At 38.2% G+C, this 24,660-nt stretch overlaps 3 protein-coding genes across 3 annotated transcripts; all 3 read left to right on the top strand.

Annotated features, from left to right (window-relative positions):
* The first annotated feature begins 6,331 nt into the window (after positions 1-6,331).
* pgap4 (post-GPI attachment to proteins GalNAc transferase 4) lies at positions 6,332-12,950 on the top strand. Its single transcript, XM_023275835.3, has 2 exons — positions 6,332-6,456; positions 10,376-12,950. Exon 2 carries the CDS (start codon positions 10,601-10,603, stop codon positions 11,786-11,788), a length of 1,188 nt encoding a protein of 395 aa, XP_023131603.1. The 5' UTR covers positions 6,332-6,456; positions 10,376-10,600; the 3' UTR covers positions 11,789-12,950.
* A 9,671-nt stretch (positions 12,951-22,621) lies between these two features.
* LOC111567257 (histone H2B-like) lies at positions 22,622-23,482 on the top strand. The gene is made up of 2 exons (XM_055009595.1): positions 22,622-22,992; positions 23,392-23,482. The coding sequence occupies exons 1-2, from the start codon at positions 22,622-22,624 to the stop codon at positions 23,414-23,416; spliced, it is 396 nt and encodes a 131-aa protein (XP_054865570.1). The 3' UTR covers positions 23,417-23,482.
* On the top strand, positions 23,465-23,956 carry LOC111567259 (histone H4). The gene has a single exon (XM_023268245.3). The coding sequence runs from the start codon at positions 23,598-23,600 to the stop codon at positions 23,907-23,909; it is 312 nt and encodes a 103-aa protein (XP_023124013.1). The 5' UTR covers positions 23,465-23,597; the 3' UTR covers positions 23,910-23,956.
* The last annotated feature ends 704 nt before the right edge of the window (positions 23,957-24,660 follow it).

Here is a 24,660-nt window from a genome sequence, read left to right as displayed (position 1 = left end):
TGATGCTACCAGACAACTAATCTGCTTTCTCATTTATGTTTTGAAAAAAACAAAACAAAAAGTATTTCTTAACTGAAAGGAAAGACTATGATGTAGTAGGAGTCAGCAAAAGACCAGCATTTAGCCATGATTTAGTCAAGTGCAGATGTGAAACGGTTGTTTCAGTAGGCTTGGGAGACTCTGCTGGATAAATGCACATTTGCTGCATGCATTGTCCTCGCTCATGGATGCAAAAGGTATAACAATAGTTTTATGCTTCCCACACCTGTGAGTAAATGATGGTCAGCATGACCTACGTTTTGTCATCTCTGTATCCACGCCAGTCTGTGAGGTGAATACATTCTAGTAGTGTGCATGTGTGGAACATAGATTTGACTGAATGCACCAGTATGGGGTCTTCTGCAGAACGGAAAAGTTATATAATAGCAACTACGACATGTTTGTGGTGGCTAGAGTTGTGGGGAATTTGTTCTTAAAATAAATGTTCACGTACTGGAGATGTGGTTATGTTTAAACACCAAAACTATATGGTTAGGATTCGGAAAATATCACACTCTGGTAGATAGTTTCACAACAAAAACAAAAAGAAAAGACACAAAATAACTGGCAATGTCATGCTGATGTGAAATGTATTTGTGACACATCACAGACAAGCATAATTCAGCAGAAACTGAACTTTTAAATGTAACTGAAAATGCAGTTTAGTTGTACAGAAACATACCTTTTGGTAGATTGGCCTGCATACAACATTTGACTCCAATAGACTTTTGGTAGATAACTAGTGAACTGTTTCTTCTGACTTCCAGTCTTTAAGTTAAATCAAAGGGACTGTAATTGATTATTGAGCTAAAAATACCAGAATATGGCTAACTATTCACCTCCACACTCTTGTTTCACCATTTGGACACAACTACTTGTCTTCAGTTTGTCTTCCTGGGTAGATTGTCTGGAGATTTCCACCATTTTCCCTATTATTAAGAGATATATTAACTCCCATCTCTCGATGACGACTGGCTTGCCAACTTACAACAGTCTTCATTCCTAGCTTATGCCAGCTTTTACATACGGGGTGTAGGTGAAATAAAGAGATGCCTCACAGTGTTGTCATGTGTTAACATCTGAGCTCAGTTCTGCTTGTGAGCCTGCAGCCTTTCACACCTCACACTGTAAACAACACAACCATGGAAACATCAAGCATCTCATTTGGCAGACCAGCGCAGTTGTGCAGGTGAGCTGTCGGGCAAACACTTCGGATAATCGCCGTGTTAGATCTGGTTTCCTGCTGCTGTCACCCTATCCTCCTGCCTGGGAAACCTACTCCTGATGGAGACAACACTCTGTGGACGCTGTCACGCTGACGACAAGACCTCACGAGATAAAACCGCATCCAAAGCCTCCTCGACACAGGAGTCAAAAGCCATTCATTGTGTTTCCAAACAAAGTTCTCCCCTTCCTCTGTATTTAGACAATTTAGAAGAAGTAAAGGACCTTATAATTTTTGATATAAGCATAATTTCATTTAAATGTACAGATTTTTCCATCTAACTTGAACTTAAACTGCAACATCCACATTTAGCAGTGGCAAAGGCAGGTTTTTCCATATGGAGCCATAGAAGAGGATGTAAATACTGCACTGACATGATGTTATTAGACAGATGAGTGTAACATGGGATCAACCACTTTCACACCCAGCAGGTGCTGAGCAGCCTTTTGGATTGCCCTTGGTTTTTACTGGATAACATTAAATCCAACATTTACTCTTTTTGTGCTTAGTTTTGGTCTTCACTAACTTCTGAGAAGCACGAGAAATAACAGAGCTGGAAGTTGCTAACATCATTGGCTCACTAAAGAATTCAAAAGCCAAGGATGTACGTGGGCTGGATACAAATGTTCTCAACTTATATAAAGAATCCCTGCTTTCACCAATAACATACATGGTTAATTTATAATTTTAACAAAACATTGTCCCATCATCTTGGAAATGGAAAACTCCAGTCTGCAAATCTGGTGACAGTTACAATACAGCCAATTGTTGGCCAATCAGTATCCTAAATTAACTGATTTTAGCCTTTCTTTGGGTGCTATTAATTGGATAAAATCTTTTTTAGAACTCAGGAAACAGTGTTACTGCATTAGTGGTGTCCAATCAACTTTTCTAGATGTCCCTGCTGAATTACCTCAGGGCTCAGCACTTGGCCCTCTGTTATTCTCTCTATATATTAATGACTCGCCAAATTCATGCGCTAATGTGGAATTTCAAATGTACGCCGAGGACGCTGTCATCTTCACCAGTACCAAAACTACTCAAGAAGCATCCTCTATTCTTACTTCATCTGTGGTTCCTCTAAATGAGTGGCTTTTTAAATCATGCCTGCCTCTGAATTTAACTAAAACTGTTTGTATGACGTTCACAAAGCAACCATCAGACACCAAACATTGAAGAATCTTTCTGGAAGGACAGGAACTACAAAACTGTCTCTGAATTCAAATATCTTGGCGTGACACTTTACTCCACACCGTGTTTCCACATTAAAAGAATATCTAATACAGTGAAATTCAACTCCAACAGTTTTAGACAAATTAGACCTTTCAGAAGACTTGGTGCTGCTAGAATGTTTCTACATTCCATGATATTATCACACATTGAAAATTTCATAACATGCTGGTCGCTGACAGGTGTGAATACATACAAAATTATAGAATCACTCTATAACAAACCGTTAAAAGTCTTCAAAAGAAAACCAATGTCATATCATGTTTGTAATATCTTACAGAAGTACAACTTATTGAGCTTTGAGAATTTAAAAAAAAATAATTAAATTTGCTTGTTTGATCGACATGGTGTTCCATGGATTCGCCCCAATCCCCATGTCTGACTTTCTTAAAAGAAGGGCTCACGGACCAGGGTCTCCTTTAGAGGGGTCTGAGAGGTCCCACACAGAAAAATGGCCTTCGGACAAAATGTTCCTTCTGTGAAGGTCAGTAAGATATGTATCAGTGGTAGAGCTTTACGGACACCATTTCCAGAGGCATTAAAAGACTGACTACCAGAATAGAAAATTCCATCCAGGTCGTGGTCCATTGAGGCCGATCGACAGTCTGGCCCGCTACTCTGGGATTCAGTTTCCACAGAATGATGCAACCTGAGCTGTGGGCAAATTCCTCCTTTTCCCCTCTGCTCTATTGTGCTGCTGAAGGTGTTATTATATAATGGGTCGCCTGCCGGGGAGACACTGTGCCATCTAATCTTCAGCTCAGTCAGCAGAGCGCTGAATACTTCATGATAAGATGATAAGTGCTACACTCCTGGAACCATACCCAAAGTGATGGTTAGAGTATGCTGTCCAAACATTTACTCTTAGCTCCATATCCACTGACACTTGCTGTATCATCAGAACCTTCTGCATTCAGGAATGAGTGTGACTTGAAGTCCTGCCGGTGTCCCTCAGAGGCTGCAGTGCACTTACACCTATTTACACCTATTTTATACTGTAGCAGGTTACTTATTCTGCCAGAAATGTCTCTTTCAGAAAGTCAGAGATGATGTCTGTTAATTGCTGATTCATTCCTGATGCTCATTCTGTGAGAAATACTTCAGCACAAGTTTTTAGGTGACACATATTGATGTATGTATATGATGTGTATATATATATATATATATATATATATATATATATATATATATATATATATATATATATATATATATATATATATATATATATATATATATATATATATATATATGTATATATATATTGCTCTGGAGGAACACACACACTGTCTATTTTGTATTCAGACCCAGGGCTCTGTAATGTACATGCCATTTCAACAGCATTTCCCACGGCATATTTGGTATCTTTGATATTTTTGAACAAGGTTTGGGTGTGTAGGGTGAGCTAGTAATGACTGCTGTCAGAGCAGAGCGTCAGATTTGATGTAGGTCATTCCTGGTAAGTTATCTGAGGGATGTTTAATGCTTTCGTGCCACTGGTAAAAATCACTCTCACGTCAGACACACATATCAGACTTTAAGATCAAAGATGAGACTTTTGATAAACGTATGCAAGGTGTCCTCTGTTTCTGTCTGGAAAATGAGGCAAGACAATGTTTGCTATAGCTCAAAAATCCAGAGCCTTTATTTATGGAGTCCCTGTGGCCATAGTCTCCTTTTAATATTTTCATTTTTGTCTAACATCTGGGGAGGGTTATCGCGGGCATTAGACATGGATTATTGTAAATGCATTGAAGGAAGTCTGCACAATCTAAAATCTAACCCTTATTCTCAGGCTGTAAACGCACACACAGAACAGTAGCAACAAATACACAGTAGTATCAGCAGCCATGTGGTGGTTAAAATAGGATAAATAAAGGGCTAAGATGGTGCAGAGGTGCTGGGTGGCTGTACATGAATTTGGCAGCTTGTTTAAATAAGGAGCAGAGTCATAGTATTTACATGTAAGACCATCTATATCATGCCAGATTTGAGTTTCCGGTGACCTGACAGCTCTTAATTTTCTATAAACACATGAATCTTAGTCACAAACACACAATCATGCATTTTGATTCTTTTGTACGTTTATTATTGGTCTTCTGAAAATATAACACAATCTGCAGGGGGTTCAATATATAACTGTGGGACTTTTGGTATCATAGTTGACATTTATTGCTGTTTTCAGGCCTAAAATCAACATTTAACAACTACAACCAAACACCACATGGTATTTTTAGAGAAAGATTCTTATAAATATTATATATACAATTGACTAAAACTGAAATTGGAAGTTATTTATAAAGATATTGTAGTAAACCTGTGACTACTTTATATTAAATAACTCAGAAAGCTTTGGAGTCTTGCCAGTCTTTTCTTCAGGAGGAAATGACATCATGTGGAGCAGGTCATGTGATCTGGAATTAACACACTTCCTGGAGAGGTGTATTTGTAATGGGTAACTTAGTTGACAATGATTTCTCAGAAAAGGCACTATTTGTTATTTTGTGTTAGAAAATATCACAAGTGACCACAGAAAAATGCAAAATGACTCAATGAGACACAAAATTATCATAAAAAGAGACAAAACGACCACAAACAGACTGATAAAGACCAAAAATGACCACAGAAAGACACAAACTGACAACAAAACACCTAAAATTACCACAAACAGACTGAAAACAGCCTAAAAGGGGTGCAAAATGACCACAAAAACACCTAAAATGCCCACAAAATAGTCTGAAAATGAACAAAAAAGAAACAAAATGACCACAGAAAACACAAAATGACTCAGTGAGACAGATTATTATTATTTAAAGATGATGAACAACACACAAAATAACAACAAAAAATTGCAAAATGACCAAAAAAAAACACCTAAAATGATCACAAATAGACTGAAAACGGCCACAAAAATGCACAAAATGACCACATAAAGACCCAGAATGTAAACAAAACGGACTGAAAATGATCAAAAAAGAAACAAAATGAGCAGGTCATGTGATCTGGAATTAACACACTTCCTTGAGAGGTGTTTTTGTAATGGATAATTTAATTGAAAGTCATTTCTCAGACACAGATACAATTTGTTACTTTCCATATAAAATCTGATATATTGCCAACAAAGAAATATCTCTCAAGATTACCTCAACTTCATAAAAAGAACGCAATCCAAACTATTTCTGAATAAGCTCATTTTATTATTGTTTAGCTAACTAGAAGGTGGTTGTTATTAAATTTAGTTATTTAGTTGACATTCTAGTGATATCCAGTCATTTTTTATTAATTAATGATTGTTTTTATAAGAAATAATTACGGAAATTGTACAGACATGATCATAATGAACATAAATTATTTTTTTTTTTGCTTTTAATATAACAATTTCAACAAATTTTATTTTAGCTTGGATCGCTTCTCGTCATTTTGGATTATTTTTGTGTCTTTGAGATAATTTTTGAGTCATTTAGGACAAATTTCATGTCATTCTGGACTAATTTTTTGTATTTATGGATCATTTTCGAGTAATTCTGGACGGGTCAATATGTCATTGCGGGACTTTTTATAACGTAGTTGACATTTTAGTGATATCCAGTAATTAAAAAAAAAAATTATAAGCACTTGTTTCTATATTAAATGATACGGAATTTGTAAAGACATGATCATAATGAACATAAAAACATTAGTTTTTTTTTACTTTTAATATAAATATATGCAATATATATCCCATGGACTTCAAAAGCCCCTCAATTATATAATGACCCATGGAAATTGTAATATTTGATTAAATATTTAGACACTTAGTAGCCTCCTCTGCACAGAAACTCAATGTGTTACCGCCACCTGCCGGTCAGCAGCGGTACTGCTCGGTGCTCCCGTCCTCACGGGATTACGGTAAGTCGGTGTCGGTGATGTTCGGTCATGGCAGCGGCAGGAACACAGCAGCAGCAGCAGCTCCACAGTTCGGCGTGAGTCAATTTCTCTGCTTTTATCCGTCTGAAACTCTCAGCTGTCATACACAATGTTCCGGTAGTTAGCTCGTCAGTTAGCATGCTGCTAAGCACCGGTGATCTTTGATTCCCGTTAACGTAACGGAGCAGCACACGGCTGACTAAACGCTGTTCCGGTAAAGGCAGACTGTCGACACTCTCCATATTTTGGTTTAATCCTCCTAATTAGTAGCGAGGCTTAGACATTACAGTTGTTTTAGAGACAGGAAACACACTGTGTTGTTTGTTTTCCCAGCAGGCTGTTTTCAGCTCCGTGACTCGAGACGGAAACACGCAGCTGTTTGTTTTAGCTCAGCGGAACTTATTCCTTAAAACGAATAAAAACGCTTCTGTCGTGTAATGTGAGCTACACAAACGGACTGAGCATAATTTTAGACTGGTTGCACACAGGGTAAGAGACTATGTAGCTGTGTGGTGTGTACAGTTAGGCCATGAGGTTATAAACAGTGATCTCACCCAAGGTTTAAATATTTATCAGTCAACATGCAGTTACTCTACAAAACAACACGTAGAACTGTTTTATAATCTCACCTGCACAGTCCTGAACGAAAATTCATGCAGAATGCAAATGAGACAGATTAAAATCTAAGTTCAGGGTCAATCTAAAACTGAGGGACTTTTGAAGTCCATGGGATATATCTTGCATACATTTTAATGAAAATTAATGAACGACTCATGTTTTTTTAATGTTGATTATGATCATGTCTTTACAAATTTCATAATTATTTATTATGGAAACAATCACTTATAAATAAAAAATGAGTGGATATCCCTAAAATATCAACTAAATAACCGTCTGAATTTAATACCAACCACCTTCTAATTAGCTAAACAATAATAAAATGAGCTTATTCTGAAATAGTTTGATTGTGTTCTTTTTATTAAGTTGAGATAATCTTGACAGATATTTCTTTGTCTGCAATATATCAAATTTTATTTATTTATTTTATTTATTATTGAAACAATCATGCATTAATAAAAAATGACTGGATATCACTAAAATGTCAATTATGTTACAAAAAGTCTCACAGTTGTATGTTGACCCATCCAGAATGACTTGAAAATGATCCATAATTACTGACACCAAAGAGTCTCTTTTTTTTGGTAAACTCTTCTCAAAAGAAATCTAAATAGAATGGGAAAAATGTTGAAGTTTTATAGGCTGTGTACTCTGTCTAATGTGTAGCAGTGAATCCAACACAATAGTGGCCATTCTTGTGTATTCTCCAGAACGGTTTGGTATGTAAATTTGTTTTCTGGGCTTGTTTGAAGTAGTCAGCATCTGTATGCATGCAGTTACTGTCACCAGTTAACATGTTTCATGAATCACCTACTGGTGTTAAAGTACAATGATACAGCTGCAGAACAGGGAAAGAAACAAACCTCATCAGACAAGTCTAACTGGAACAGACTTCTAGTTTGATTCAAATGTCTCGATCCTCAGATGATCTGTCAAAAACAGGAATGAGCTGTTGATATGCTGTCTGCTTGCATGCTAGTCAGTGCTGTAGATAGGCTGCTCACCACTTCACCATTTTTCATCTAAGAATTCATTTCAGACAGCTCTGGATATCCGACAGCATGATCCTGTCCCCTAGAATGTCCACCGACCTCACTGATTCTTTTAGGAAAAGAGGGACCTCAAACGGTCCTCAAATAGCATCGACAACTTCATTAACTCACAGACTTGTGATTTCTGGTCTATGACTCTCCATGTGCCCATTATTATTTCTAATATAATGTGTTCTTGGTTGTCTCATGACATCCATTTGGTTGTAGAGATGCCATGTGTTGGACCACCAAAAACTTATTGTTGAAAAGAATAGATAGAATTTAGTTAAGAATATTACACGGTATGTTGCTATGTCTCGACGAGGCATGAAAGAGTTCTTAAAGAAAGAATTGTTGATGTCTGTGATTGTTCCTCTCTGAATGGTTGTTTTCCTAAAGTGGTTCCATTTTAAGAAATAACAAAAAAAATGGATTGCGAAGTGATTTCCGCTGAATATGCGTGAAACTGCGTTTGACAAATCCTGTGGATGTCTTTTAGGATGAAATATCCTTTTTGTGTCATGATCAAGAAACATTGTCTGAGGAAATATGAATCAAATCAAATTGTATTTGTAGAGCACCTTTCAAAACAAATCGGTGGCATTCAAAGTGCTTTACATTTTGACTGAAAAATGCATAGAACATAAAAAGTGAAAGCAGAAAAAGGACTTGGAGACCATTGCAGACAGTGTCATAATATTAGTTAAAATAATAAAAGATTAAGAAAAAAATAAAAATCGAAACCCAAGAACTGCGGTAAACACATCATTTCGCAAAAACCCAACTTAAATTGTACAACTCAGACCATTAAATAAAACCAGCTGAACTGTACCGCGGACCCACCTCTCTTTCACCTGCACTGACGTCACTTTATGGCCTGTCTTCACAGCTATCACTAACTCTGTCAGTGTACATTTGGGTGTGTCAGTGTTGATTTAAGACAGACAAGGAAAACGTGAACGTGTTCTTTAGAATAGCAGCTAAAAATTATTCTGTATTTTGTCTATAAACTGTCAAAAAACAGAAACAAAAAATATCCCAAACTGCTGTCTTCTAAAATCTTGTTTTGTGTGACGGTCAACAGAAAAAAAAAAAAAAAACTTACAAAAGCATAAAATCCTAAAATTTGAGACAATGGAGTTAATTTTAAATGTGATCATTATGGTACCTCAGCAGGTGAATTAGAGCTTTTAGCTTGCTTCAGTAACTGTGGATTGATTCTGGCCCTCTGGCTCTCCTTTCCCCCTCACCTTCTTTGTCTTTCCTCAACTGCGCATAAACAACAGCTCAAAATGTGAATAAATAATCTTAATGAAAGATCATTATATAAAAAAAATATATAGTTAAATAGGTGGTTTCTACACTTGCTGTCACACATTCATTTGAAAGTCTGGCAGAAATGGCAGATCAAGCCTAAATTTTGGGAAAATGTGGCCAGATTGGTGCACATGCATCATATGATGCACTATTTTTTGATGCTATCACATTTTCCCTTGATTCTTTTTCACTACAATGTAAAGTTGTGCACATCTATGGGAACAGCGCAACCATAGTTCGCAGTGGAGCGAAGTCAAGAATGTCCTTTGTGTAGTTATAAAGCCATAAATCATAAGTTGGATTTCTTAGTATTTCACAAAATTGATAAAGCTTGGAATCAACATGTACAGCATTTCCCCAAGTGTCCATGGATGTTCCCAAAACTGGAAGAAAATAGTGACTTTATGTACTATAGATGCTTTACTACTTAGATTATTATGTATTTCCATATTTGTTTCTAATCTGAATATTTGGATCTCAAAATTTATATTTGGATACCACCACAACGACTGAATATTTGGCTATTTGGATGTTTGGGTCCAGCCCTACTAAGGAGTGCAGTAGTTTTTTTTTTTTTTTTTTTTTTTTACACAATCTGGTTAGAGCAAAAAAGTTTATTTTTGGCAAATGTTTAAATGAAACGTGTAGAAAAAGTGATTTTGAGGAAATATAGGGACTTTAAATTCAAGTTTGGGTAAGTTTTCAAACAGAACAGCACGCCACGTGTGAGTAGTTTAGAGACAGATATTTATTTCTGTTTTTTTCAGTTCCTAGCTCTCACAAATGGTGTAATTTTGGCAATTATTTAAAAGTGATTTAATTAAGATTAATAATTGTAGAGTTTTGTCACTATATCAATCAAATCTTGACATTTAACTCTATAATACTGTGTCAAAACCTCTAACTAGTTAGACATCGAGTATGACTTGCAAATATGATTAACAGTGACGTTGACTTTGGACAGCTGTTAACGATAACTGATTGAAACTTCTCTTGTCTCTTTCTACAGACAGCAGAGCAACAAGGACTAAGCTGAAACTCTCACCTCTCCGTTTACAAAAAGAAGTGCCAACAGCTGACTCGTTTTCCACAGAGCTATCGATTTACAGCAGAGTTGTCTGGTTTCACTGCTGTGGGTCTCCCAAAGCAAAGTGGGACACTGTAAATGTTGATATAAACCTCCTATGTTTGAGTTCATTCCGTCACTTTGTGCTTCCTGCCAGCTGTTTCACCTATGCCTCGATGGAAAGTGTTCTTCAGTCAGTACTTGCGATGGTCCAGCACCGTCACACAAGCCCTGGCCTTGTGTGTAATTACATTTTGCGTTGTCCTTCCTCTGTGCTGCCATCGTCTTCTGTACTCTTACTTTTTCATCAAGTCCATGTACCTGGACTCCATGAGTGAGGACGCCCTACAGGAAAGCTTTAAACAGGGTCAGGACGCTCTGCACTTCTGGCAGAGCTCTTCCACCGGGGTGTCGCTCAGATTCAGCGATATCACTCAGCATCCTGAGCTGCTGGTCACCGTGGTGACAGCCAGGCGGAGTGAGGGGCGGGACTTCCACTACCTGCTCCAGGTGATGCGGCAGCTAAGTGTCCTTCTAGGAGACTGTGGGAAGCGACGTTGTGCAGAGGTGTTGGTTTGTGATGTGGAAGGTGGGCCCCAAGAACACCAGGATGCCAAGCTGCTAGAGTCTTCCTTCACAGTGATCCGGCATTCGCCTGAGGAGCAGCAGAACCGGGAACGAGTCAACATCTTTGAGAAAGAGAAGAGGGATTATGTCTTTTGCCTCCGCAAGGGATGGGAGCTCGTGAGGCCCAAAAACATGGTTATCCTAGAAGATGATGCTTTGCCAAGACAGGACTTTTTCACAGTCATAAAGGACCTGTTGTCCCGTCGATTTGCCCTCCAGACTCTTTACATCAAGCTGTACCACCCTGAGAGGCTACAACGCTACTGGAACCCTGAGCCGTACCGCATCCTGGAGTGGGTGGGGCTTGGGCTAGTTGGAGCAACAGCCCTCCTCCTCACTTTCCCTTACTGGAACCCTTGCTCTTTCTCCTTCACACTGTCAGCCAGCCGTCTCCTCTTCTTCACCCTCTACTTCATGGCTGTTGCGGAGCTGCTGGGGCGGCACTACCTCCTGGAGGCCCGGAGACTTTCCCCCCAACTCTATGCTGTCTCTCCAGCCACTGAGTGCTGCACCCCAGCCATGCTCTTCCCCGGCAACGCCTCTCTCAGGGTGGCCGAGTATCTGGATAGCTCGTTCTGCGTCAAAGGGAACGCCAAAGACATGGTTTTGTATCAGATTGCCAGGACAATACCCGGGGAAAGTTCTCACAGTGTGGAGCCCAACCTCATCACCCATATCGGGGCCTATTCTTCAGTAAGGCCAAACCCATCCAGGCCCAAGCTTCTCTGACAGAACCAGGAGGAGGTGGAAGACTCCGTCTAACACACTGCAACAACGTTGGACTAAATCAGGTTCCTGCTCAGCTGATTCTGCTTTTTTCCTATCATGTGACCTTTGGAATCACTAAAGGTTTAAACACATTGCTCAGTGAGTGATGGTTCGGTGATTTGCAAGTGAAAAGTATCAAGACATTCAAGCTGATAATTTTATTTTAGATGTGGTGGTTCCAGCTTGCACTATGTCTGCACAGGAGGCGTTTGAGCTGCGAGTTTCAGTCGTTTATTTTAATAGTAATAAGGGTCAGATTATGGCCTTTCAGTACTACTTTGGCAGTTGTTAAAAATCACGCTGGAAAACAAATGTTTTTATGTGTTTTTACGCGTTTGACCAGGCACAGTGGAAGATGGAAAGAAAAGCAGGCCATAATAAAGAGGTCTTCAGAAAGCGTTGCATTGAGTGTATATGTGAAAAGTGTCATAAGTAGTTGAGTAACAAATGAAAAAAGTAGAGTGAGACAGAAAAATATACGTGTACCCTCAGTAATGTACCTGAACACATTGTATGTAGACAGCCAGAGGACTGAAGTTGTTGCTGCATTGCTAACAGCTCTATGAATAGAGTATTCAAATTCTTTTGAGGCAGTCTTGTGTAAGCTTGAATGAAACAAAGCGTCACCCAGGTTTGGTTTTGCACTGGGCACAGCTTCAACACTCATGCTTCTCTTCACCACAAAATCACTAAAACCCTCTCTCACTGAGTTGCATTTACAGTGTGGGATGAGACCAAACCTATATCTTCATGCTGGAAATTTTGGTGACTATTCAGGTGAGGGTTTACTCTGCTGTCAGGATTGGTTTACTCACTCACAAAACTATTTACAGACCCTATCAGATGCTGTCGGAATGCCTCCTTGTCTGCTTTTCAGAGATTCAGATTCTTCATTAAACAACATGCTGTTTGTGGACATGACGGAAAATGTTGACTGTAAAAGGGTTTGTTCACTGTTAGTAAATCAGATCAGATTGGGTTTCATCAAACGTAATGGAATCTCTTCTGAATTTCAGAAAGCAGTTTTTAGAACTGTCCAAAATGTTGCTCCTTTTAAATAATGCTGACATGATATCCAGCTGTAACTATACAATATCTATCACTCACTATAATATTATCTCAGTATCTATAGGAAATGTAAAAAAAAAAAAAGATCTATTGGTGAAATTCATCTTCTTTTTCGCACATAATATACACTCTCAATATGAGTTTAGGAAGGTGGAGAAAGAGTCAGTAATGATAACTCTAGTGGTGTTCCTAGGCTGAAGTAAGCAGACATTGGCGCTGGATTATTTACAGTATTATCATATATTTATTATTAACATGATATGAATGTCTTTTTAATATTATGGTTGTGGTTAATACTAATCAAAACACAACACCCTACCTCGAAATGTTTTCCACTTCAATTTTTACTGGTATCTGAAGAATGATGAACGGTTAAATTTTGGGATTTTGTAATAATTTAAATACGTCATTTAACATTTCACAGATCAGATAATGAATGGTGAAATCTGTATATTAACTTACATGCAAACTATTTGTTAGGGGCAGCAGTAACTACTTCATGTGGTTACATGTGGCTTGAAAACAGGTAGCTGTAGTATGATTGTGATTGGAAAACCGTGAACAAATCCTTTGTAGCGCTAACTTGAGGAAGATGATGTCAAAGTGTTCATAGTCCTGAAGTTTCTGTCTGTCATTGTGTGTGTCCAGATGAATCCAGATGAGGATCCACTAACTTAGACTGACTTAAAAGTAGCTTCTCTTTTCTAGCTGTTGATAGCCTTAGTACTATCTAGCTCAACGATAACATGCAAAATTGTAAGATCAGTTGTATAGAAAGCCAAAATCATGAACTCACGTCTGGGCTTGCCTAAATACCTCTAGTTTCTAATGGCTGACCAAAATTGATGTTTCAAGCCGACATTGATTATTGGTAATCAAGAAGATTGCTAACTGATCTTAGACATTTGGCCTAAAACTGACATTTTGTGCTGTCAAAATTCTGAATAACACAAAGTCCAACACAGAATTTTATTGAAATGTCTTTAATATTTAGTTTAAGATCCAGTGCTGACAGGCTATTACCCCTGACATGTGACCAATCAGCTAGTGTGGATATGCAGATTGTGGTGGTGGTTGTTGTAGGGGTTGGGTGGTGGTGGGGTTGGGTGGTGGGGGGTGGGGGACACTGTGTATAAAAAAAAAAAAAGAACATAGCCAGTGTGACATCGCCTGTTGTTTTATGAATCACTGCTTTGAAGCTTCGAGTTGCCGTTGCCATCGTGCTCTATTGAAATGAGTGACTAGAAGGTCTGACTGAGAACTTAAGGACTCTATGCAGGGTGATACCTGTCAATCACAAGAGAGGTACACCCTAAAACCTCCCCTGTTTTATTGTCCATGTAATCCTAAATGAGATGAAAATCATTTACTAAATGAACGTCATGCTGTATTGAAAGATATTTGAAAATAGAGATTAAGACTATAAACTTATTCGGGAAATGTTTACTGACATAACACAAGTGGGTCATTTTCCTCATAGAATTCAACACATTCAAACTTCTTTTTTGCTACCAGAGCAGTCGCCCCCTGCTGGCCGTATAAAAAACTCAGCAGATGCAAGTTGCGAGTATAAACCTGCTGTTGGCCAATGATCTCAGTTGGCATTCTGCCCTCCTGCTATGAAATGACGAGAATAACGAGTGTTTTTGTGGTGGACTATTCTTTTTAATCATAGCGCTTGTCTTTCTGCATGCAAATGTTCCACAGCAACTATTCTAGTTGTCACGTTTTTGAATGAACACCAAAGCTGCATCTTTCTCAAAACGATTGTGATTGGTCTAAAGGAATTCCCCCTATGACAGAATGATAGTGTGGTGCAGCCAGTTCTTTTGTGTTCTGCAGAATGAGCTGGCAGAGTGAGACTAGCATTGGCTTTACTTTTCAAACCCAGAAGCTGCCAATCGTTAATATAATCTGTGTGGGGCTACAGAGGGAGGTGTCTATCAGCTGTCAGTAATCGGTCGACCCTTACTGGCTTCTGTAACCCGATTCAGTCTGGTAGCATGTATGTTATAACTTTTTAAAACAAATTGTTACTGGTGTATACTTTCCATTTGAACACAAATTGAATCAGCAGTTCCTTGAACAAACTAAGGCCTTTGTGATTTTAATATAGTTAAATTACAATAGTTTGTGCTAGCAGATCAGATGCTAAACTTATTAGTTAAAAGTTATCACGGTTGGTGGGATTTTGAGTGACTTGCTTCTGAAACTTGTAGTTCTGGTTTGCTACAGTGACTTACTAAAACGTCAGACTACTTATTTGACACTAACCGAGCATCTCACTGACCACTCCGTATCACTGAATGTGCCTTTGATGTCTTTCACTTTGAATATTAGAAGAGGTTTCACTCCTGAGTGCATTTACTTTCTGCTTACTTGTATACATTCAGTATAAGAATATGCCTTTAAGAAGTCCATGGAGTAGCTGCCAAAGTAAATCCAACAGGCCTATAAGGTTCTCCAGTCTGCCGGTTCTCAACTTTAAACTGCCAAAATGAGAAGAGAAATGGATGTATAAAGTAAAAAAGAATGAGCCTTTAAATCCAAGTCCTAGTTTTCCCTTTTTCTTTTTTGTTATCTCTTTTGTGATTCTGAGTGTGCTTCGGATCGTCATCATGTTGAATTTTTCCTTTTCTGCTAAGTTTCTACAGACCGGGAGTCATCTTGCCAGTATTTTGGTCTATCTACAGACATTCATGGTGCCATCTATAAATGCCTCGTCCTCTACACCGTTTGCATTCATGCAGCCCCATCATACTTCCACCACCGTGCTTCACTGTCAGGACGATGCATTCACTGTGGTAATCCTGGTCAGGTTAATACCTCATCTGAGCCAGACTAATTTTATTTGCCTTGATTTTATTTGACTAAAAAACCTGCTCCTGACATTCATCTGACTTCTGTTGTGTTGTTTATCAAAGTTTTATGCTGCTGCAAATCTTTTTTCTTCTTGTCTTTCACACTGAGCTGCCACAAAAAAACTCTGATTTGAGATTACCCTGGTCCCAGATCTGATGCTCAAGATCCTGTAAGTTACCTTTGCACAGTGTAAACATTTCCCCTGTTTCTAGTCTTTATGATCAGCTAAGCTAACTTCATATTTTACTGGACAGACGTGAGAGTGGTATCAATGTGACTCTCGGCCGTAAAGGGAAGAACTTCTCGAACTTCTTAAGGAAACATATCAGATGTTCAGTCATCCACATCCAGCAGACTGACCTGTCAGTGATTAAGAAGTGAAAACATTATTATTATTGTGAAAAATCTGTTTTATTTACACATTGCAGGGTCATAAAATTGCCACAAGTTTCACAGTCTGTGCAGCTCCATGTGAATTGTGATTATTTTTTGTTAGTCCTAGAAATTTGAGTAGATTTTTACAAAATCAAATAATATGCGCAAAGATTAACATCTACTTACAGTGAAATCATCCATTTAGGAGCTTTTCCTCCACTTTGTGGCAGCTCTAAAGGGAATCTGGTGCGTTAGATGATGTAATAATTGCCGATTGTGAACTGCAGTAAAATGGTTTATATTTTGGTCACATTATTATAAAAATAAGCAAATAAATGGAAATATTTACAGCAGTTACAAGCTAAGTCTGCAGAAATAACATTTACTTGTGGTTTGATTTGTTTTTTTTTTCTGTCATACATCATTATTCTGTGTTTAAAACGTTAAAGCATTGCTATGACTATCCTTCATTCGCTTCAATGCAAGTGTAGTAACATTCGCTGTAAGTTGTATGATATTTTTATTCTCTTATGTTTCTGGGCCCTAATTCTACAATCCAGCTGAGCAGAGGTTGTTCTTTTGTGAATTTAGGTGACCATGTGATATTGAAAACTCAAAGTTCCAAATAAAACTAGTGTACTAGTTTTATAAAAAGAGGACTTTTGAAATTCTTTTCTCAGAAGGATGATAAACATAAAAAATTTTGTCCTCTGGTTATCAATTAGAATCTTCACATCCTGTTTGCAGTCGTTCTCTTTTTCTATGTTTAAACACAATAAATCACAGTTTGAAGTTACTTGTTGGTGGTGAGTTTGTGTCCCAGTTGTGATGTCTTCATCGTGAATCGACTGAGTTTGAAAAAGGATGGAGAAGAAAGCTAATTATTGTTGATGTTGTGCTCAGCAGGAAAATGTTTCTGCTGGACATACACTTTAGTTTTTCATTAAACCACAGACAGTTACTAGGATTGTGAGAAGGCGGTTCTGATTTTTTGAACGTCCATAAAACAGATAATAGATAAAACTCAGAAAGTGAACAGGCAGAACAACTGTGATGGAAAAACACCTGATTCTTAACTTCTCATGACTGATCATGCCCTTAGGGTTGTAAAGTATTAACCCACTGATGTGTAGTATCCAACCGTCATGTTCCAAAACTAACGTTTACAAGAAAAACCTTAAGCAAATTCAACAAATTCAATATATCCAAGATATCTTTTCATTATTTAACTTTACAGTTGGGATAAGTGGTTATCAACTTGCCAAGTCAAACCAGGGTTTTAGTTCAGAGCGTATCAACGTACCTTCATTAACACAACATTAAAGAATAATTCCCCCCTTTTTTGGATTCTAATACACTTTTCCCAAATTGTAAATCACACATAATGTTTTCTCCAATTTTTTTTTGTGTTAAACATGACATTGCTCAGATGACAAACAGCTCAGTGAGTGAAACAAATTAAAGTTGTACAGTAAATAAAAGTATATACACAATAGTATAAAACTGCATGTAATATACATTTTGGACAATTTTTTTGTCATTTTGGACACGTTTGAGTCATTTTGGGCCAATTTTAAACTGTTTTGGACCAATTTTAAGTAATTTTGAACCACTTTTTGTCATTTTCAACTAATTTTGAGTTATTTTGAACCAATTTTTAGTCATTTTGGACCAATTTTTAGTAATTTTGGGCAATTTTTTTGTCATTTTGGACAAGTTTGACTCATTTTGGGCAAAATTTAAACCATTTTGGACCAGTTTTAGGTAATTTTAAACCATTTTTTAGTCATTTTGAATGTTTTTTTTGTCATTTTAGATCATTTTTGAGTTGTTGATTCATCACATCTGGGGATGTTAAACATGTTATGTACAGGCATGAACAAAAGTTTACTTTCTTATATGTTTTATCCAGCTAAAAGCCTTGGGTCAAATTGACCCCAAAGAACACTGATGTGTACATGTGTGCAGGACATTGAAAACACATCATCATGTTAATTGTATATTTACCCAGTTGTCCCCATTAAATTAGGAAAAGTCATTAAATATGAACCAAAAAATTTCATGTCAATCATTTATTTAGAGACATTAAATGCTGAACGCAGTCAAACTGAGCTCAAAGATAATAGGAGGGTTAAGCTAATAGACTTTTTAACATCACAAGTTGTTGCTATAATTATAACTGTGGATTCCATTAAACTAATATGATGCTTCGATGTACTCTCATGGTGTCCTTTTCAGCTATACCATTGATGGTAAGCAATAAAGAACAAATACAAAAACATTACTTGAACTGATATGTAGGTTTGGTATAAATCTGATCAAGTCAACAAGATCACAGCTTCAGTTACCCTGTTTTAGGATTATACCACTCTAAGGCCTATAGAATATTTTGTTCTTAAAATTCCAGCCAACAACAACAAAAAAATAAATGAAATAAAACAAGAAAGACTGGTGATCCCGCTGCTTAGAATCTACTTGCCCATATCTCATATATGCTTATCGGAATTTCATTGGTCTCTAAAAAACTCAAGTGAGAAGTACGTTCTTGTTCTGATAGAATCTACCTGTTTTTTGCAATAGGAGCCCCCTGCTGTTTTTTTTTTTTTTATATAATTCAGGTCTGGAGGCGCTATAGTGTTAACTTCACTCCAACAAACGGCTGAAACAACAAACTAAAATGTGATTCTGTGTGTTTGAGAGCGCACCTGTCTGGTGTGAGAACATGCAGACCTACACAGTATCGGATCCTGAGCTGATCGTTTAGAATGATAAGAACTGAATGAAGATACCAATGCTGTTGTTTCACTGGTGGAAACCTTTGCGGCTCCCATAGATTCCGCTGCTGTTTGATGCTGATAAACTCAGAGAAAAACTCCTTCAAGAAACTTCAGTTCTAGTTGTGGAGGAAAGAACAGATTGCATTAATTATTCTAGGCTGTTAATGTCTGCTTTTACTGCAGCAAAGTTTGACAGACTACGACAAAGTGTCAGTGTTGTTGGATGGTAAAACATGTGAACTGCTCCCACATGATGGGAAGGAGGCCGGGTGCACATTAGTAACACATATTAGCCTATGAAACCATTCAAACAATTTGGTTTATTCATGTGAAACTCACTGAGCTCCAACAGATCAGTGACTGGCAGAATTATTTCATATTTATAGAGCATTGTAAAACTAAGCTCTAAAGACATTTAAATATCCAAAGTGAAGAAGAGTTGAAAGTGAGACAAACGCATGGATGACAGAATGAAATCCCTCAGTGAGACTACAAAGAGTCAACACATGATGGCAGCAAAGCTATCATTTTCATGTTCAGTACTGTCAGTCATGCGTTCCTATAAAGAAGGTTGGAGAGGCTGATTGAAAAAGACAAGGCTGCCGATGGATTCTCTGAAAATATTGTAGCAGAATGTTTGTTCCAGAAATGAGGTTGTTGGTGAGGATGCAGCTCTTGAATTGACAGTAAAGTGGCTTTTATAAGAGCCTTTGTTGTTGTTGGTGGAGCAGCAGACACTTTAAGTCAGGGGCATCAAACGTGCAGCCTGTGGGCCAAAAGCGGCCCTCCAGAGGTTCCGATCTGGCCCTCAAAGTGTAAAAATTCCAGAGAAGACATTGACTGCAGATTGTAAATTACTAAAACTATAAATTTAAAATAATTCCTAGTCCATGACAAGTTGTTTTGACCATAAAGTAAAATACTAGATTGTTCATTGTTCTTTTGTGAGTATCTCCTTTTTGTAATATTTTGTCTAGTTTTTGTTGTTTTTTTTTGTCTGGCTTTTGTCATTTGTGTCACATTTTAGTCATTTTGTGCTTCCTTTTTTCTTGCTTGTGTTTTTTGTTTCATTTTTGTCATTTTGTGTTTTGCTTTATTCATTTTGTGCATCGTTTTTGTCATTTTGCTTCATGCTTTTGTCAGTTTTTGTCTCTTTTGTGTCATTTGTCTATTTTTTGTCACTTTGTAACCTTTTTGTCTTATTTTTTGCCTCTTTTTTGTTTTGTTTAGTGTCGCATGTCTCTTTTTTTTGTCATTTTAATTCTCTCTTTTGTAGTTTTGTGTCTCATTTTGGTAATATTTTCTCCTGACTTTGTTGTTTTTTTTGTATTTTTTGAAGTAAAATACTATACTATTCAGTTCCAGATACCTGTGACTAAATGTTTTGTTCCTTTGTAGACACTCTGTGATCTGTAGGTTGTAATGTGTAAATGATAAACTGAGGCATAATGTTGCTGAAACTGAATTTATTTTTCTTAAGAAATTTCAGGTTGTTCACAATGTTTTGTAAAAAGATAACTATTTAAATGTGAACATTTCTGCACTAAAACAAAGGAAAAATTTGTGGTTTATTTATTTATTTGTTATGATGCTCTGATTTTACTGCTCCGGTCCACTTGAGATCAAATTGGGCTGAATGTGAAACTTGGACTAAGATGAATTTGAGTTAAGGTCTCTCTCCACGGATGCGGCGGGCCAGCTGGATGTCTTTGGGCATGATGGTGACCCTCTTGGCGTGGATGGCACACAGGTTGGTGTCCTCGAAGAGACCGACCAGGTAAGCCTCGCTGGCTTCCTGCAGAGCCATGACAGCGGAGCTCTGGAAGCGCAGGTCGGTCTTGAAGTCTCAATGAGCATCTCAACACTGATACTCGACTCGAATCCCAGAGTTATTTCATTTGTCCGTGTGACATTTGGAGGTAAACTGTGATCTTTCAGATCCGTATGTCTGACTTTATCAAATATGTTGCTATTACTTATTTTTATTTACATTATTTAAATCCCATTGAGATTAGAGATCTCTTTTACAAGATGAGACCAGGCCAAGGTAGCAGCCATACAAAATTGAAAAGTTATATAAAGCAGATTTTAATGGTGTTTTGTCTTTTTGTGTGTAATTCTGTGTCTTGCTTGGTTGTCCTTTTTAAGCTGCTTATATGCCCTTTTAAATTGCCCCTTTGGGACAAATAAAGTTATTTGAATTGAATTGAAGATACGTGATACACAAAACAAACAATAAACCAGACTGACAGTGACCTCCTAAGAAAAACACTGACATTCCTCCTTCACTGTATACTTTATGATATTCCTAAACTCATTAATGGATATGAATATTTCTAGTTCAAGGGTTTTTGAAGATTATTCGATGACCATGGTGCATGATGGGATAATATTTATTGAAATTTATTGAGGTGCATATGAGAAATTTCGTCATTACAGTAGGGATGAGACTTGTCCCTTTGTTTTGTCCTCCAATATTAAATCACCAATACCTTTGTCCTAAAACACACATTACTTCATGTTTACTTTAACTCACAACAAGATTAACAAATCATCCAGCAAGGACCTGAATTAATGATCAAGACCATAAAATCTCATTAAGAAAATCAAATGACAAGTGAGCTCATTTTCTCATGGTTTTCTGTCCAGACAGACCTGTGGAGTCTTTCCCTCCAGGTTTAAGGCATTTACCTATTGGCTTACTTGGGTTTGAATCAATCTTCTACATCACTGTAATTACTCTTCAACATACTTCCAAATAGATGTCTTGATCTGTCGAAAATGCCTGTTCAGTGTTTGAGGTTCTGGAATCAGACGTAGTATCTGCCCATCATGGTACCAACTAATGTCCTCCCGTGGACCTGGCCAAAAGAACTTGTTCACACCATTTCAGTGCATAAACTTCACTTTGACAATGTGCCCTTCCGCATCCATGATGACAAATGTGTAGGCTTCGTTGTCTGCTATGCCATACAAATTTTAAGAATAATAAGAATATTTATGAAGAACTTTAATTTTGTTTCATTTTATGTCTTATTACACTTCTTGAAGTTAGCAGACATAGCAAAAGCAGGTACAACCAACCAAAGAAAATGGTATAAAATTAGCAAAAGACATTTTAAGAAACTTGTCCTTGTTCTGATTTGTGTGTCAATGTATCGACATTTGTAATAACACCAGACTGTTCATTATTTTGTAGGATGTTAATGATAACTTCTGAATAAATTCTGAAGAAGACACTAAAAGATACTTTATTTTCATGTCGACCATAAAATGTTTGATGATAACAGAACATGTTGTCATGTTGAGCTCTGGTTCTAGTTTCTCTACAAACATGTTGTGACTTGAATGAGCCTCAGAGTTCAGACTGTAGATGCTGCTGTGGAACATTTATCTTCTCTATGGGACACTCAGAAACACAACTAATAATCTATATGTAAGGGACGTATTCATGTTAGATGTTTTCATGTTAAAACAGTTATACTCAGTACATGTTCATATCCAGTCTGTACTCAGAAATCTTAAGTACTATGCTGAAACTGTCGGAGGTCTCCAGCTTTCTGTATCGTCTCCATGGAAACCAGACTCCAACCAGCTGAGCAGATCAGCCAATTACAGACGGGGGGCTGCGCAGTCGTATTTCCATGCGGCCTGTATAAGAAGAGCCTCTCTCTGCTCTCAGCTTCAGTTGTTACTACAGTGACGGAGAAAGATGCCAGAACCAGCCAAGTCCGCCCCGAAGAAGGGCTCCAAGAAAGCGGTGACGAAGAGCGCCGGAAAGGGCGGCAAGAAGAGGAAGAGAAGCAGGAAGGAGAGCTACGCCATCTACGTGTACAAGGTGCTGAAGCAGGTCCATCCCGACACCGGCATCTCGTCCAAGGCCATGGGCATCATGAACTCGTTCGTCAGCGACATCTTCGAGCGTATCGCCGGCGAGGCCTCCCGCCTGGCTCACTACAACAAGCGCTCCACCATCACCTCCAGGGAGATCCAGACCGCCGTCAGACTGCTGCTGCCCGGTGAGCTGGCCAAGCACGCCGTGTCCGAGGGGACCAAGGCCGTCACCAAGTACACCAGCTCCAAGTAAACTCCTTCATCATCCAACACACAACGGCTCTTTTAAGAGCCACACACTGTATCTGCAGAGCTCTAGATCCACGTTCACCTGCCATCTGGAGGACCAGACTTAATAATTCCATATTCTGTTAAAGGCATGAACTACATATGAACACCTGTTAAATAGCTTCTTGCTCTGGTATTTTCGTTCATGAACTGACTTATTCAGAACATTAAAGTGTGACCTACTGACCACAACGGATGTTAATATTTGATTAGATTGTTCCTTTACCATCTGAATTGACATGTTATATTCATGTTTATATATTGTTATTTTGTGTGCCAAATCGTGACTCTGTTCATGTTTTAAACCCAATTCTTATTGTATCTTCTCAGCTGCTGTAATGTGTGAATTTCCTGCTGAAGGATCCATGAAGACAGCAGCTGCTGATGCTGCCGTTGGTCAGTTGGTGGCGCTGATGGAGCAAAGAAGGTTCATTATTAAGCAGCAGGAAAATACACAGAAGAAGAAGAGGGAGGAGGACCGCCTCTGTCTTCTATCACGTCCTCAGTAGAGAGTTAAATGTCCGTCAATCCAGCAGCAGCAGCATCATTGAGCATAAACAGTGAGCATGTCTGGACGAGGCAAAGGAGGAAAAGGACTCGGTAAAGGAGGCGCTAAACGTCACCGTAAAGTTCTCCGGGATAACATCCAGGGAATCACCAAGCCCGCTATCCGCCGTCTGGCTCGCCGTGGTGGAGTCAAGCGTATTTCGGGTCTGATCTACGAGGAGACCCGCGGTGTGTTGAAGGTGTTCTTGGAGAACGTCATCCGTGATGCCGTCACCTACACCGAGCACGCCAAGAGGAAGACGGTGACCGCCATGGATGTGGTGTACGCTCTGAAGAGGCAGGGCCGTACTCTGTACGGCTTCGGAGGTTAAAGTCAGCGATGATGCAGTAAAACAAAGGTCCTTTTCAGGGCCACACATCTCCTCTACAGAGCAGCATCCTGATGCTCCTCAATGACTTGATATTGGTCTGAGAACGTTATTTGAAAAGGTAACTAATATAAACAGTGGTATTAATCATATGTTTTTCAAATAGCTCTCTGGTGGGTGTCATATACCAGTTACAGCAGCACTAATTCCTCTCCTTGTTTGTTGTTTTTATAGTAGTCTCTCCTGTACAGATCCATTCCTTGGTGTGAAACTGGTGAGTCTGCTGTTCTGCTTTGTTTCCTGAATTTTTTTAATGTAAGAGCCAAGCGGTTTGCTGCTGGAGAAAAGGAGGTGGGTGACAGAAGACCTGAGGAGGGTTGAAAACAAAGATCAGGGAGTGTGAGGCCAACTATAGCAAGAAAGTGGAGGACCAACCACAGAATAACAATCTGTTTTTCAACAGATGTGATAATACTGCTCCAAAATATTACTTCACATTGGTTTTCATTAAATTTTAATAACAAGCTTTGATTTATCTATAAATATCTACCTACAGAATGTTTAATGTGAAGTTGTTGGTAGAAGTGTGATTTTTAAAGATGTTATATCTACATATATCCAGTTATTTGTATTTACACAAATCTGTCTACAGAGCAGCAGCCTGGTGATTCATTGTATTAATGGCTCTTATTGAGGTAAAATGCTCTGATAAACTGTAATATTAGAGAAATATATACTCACAGCAGCAAGTAGA

The sequence above is a fragment of the Amphiprion ocellaris genome, chromosome 4, assembly GCF_022539595.1.
Source record: "Amphiprion ocellaris isolate individual 3 ecotype Okinawa chromosome 4, ASM2253959v1, whole genome shotgun sequence".
Taxonomy (NCBI): Eukaryota; Metazoa; Chordata; class Actinopteri; family Pomacentridae; genus Amphiprion; species Amphiprion ocellaris.
The sequence above is the reverse complement of the archived record's forward strand: the minus strand, read 5'-3'. Positions and strand labels throughout refer to the sequence as shown.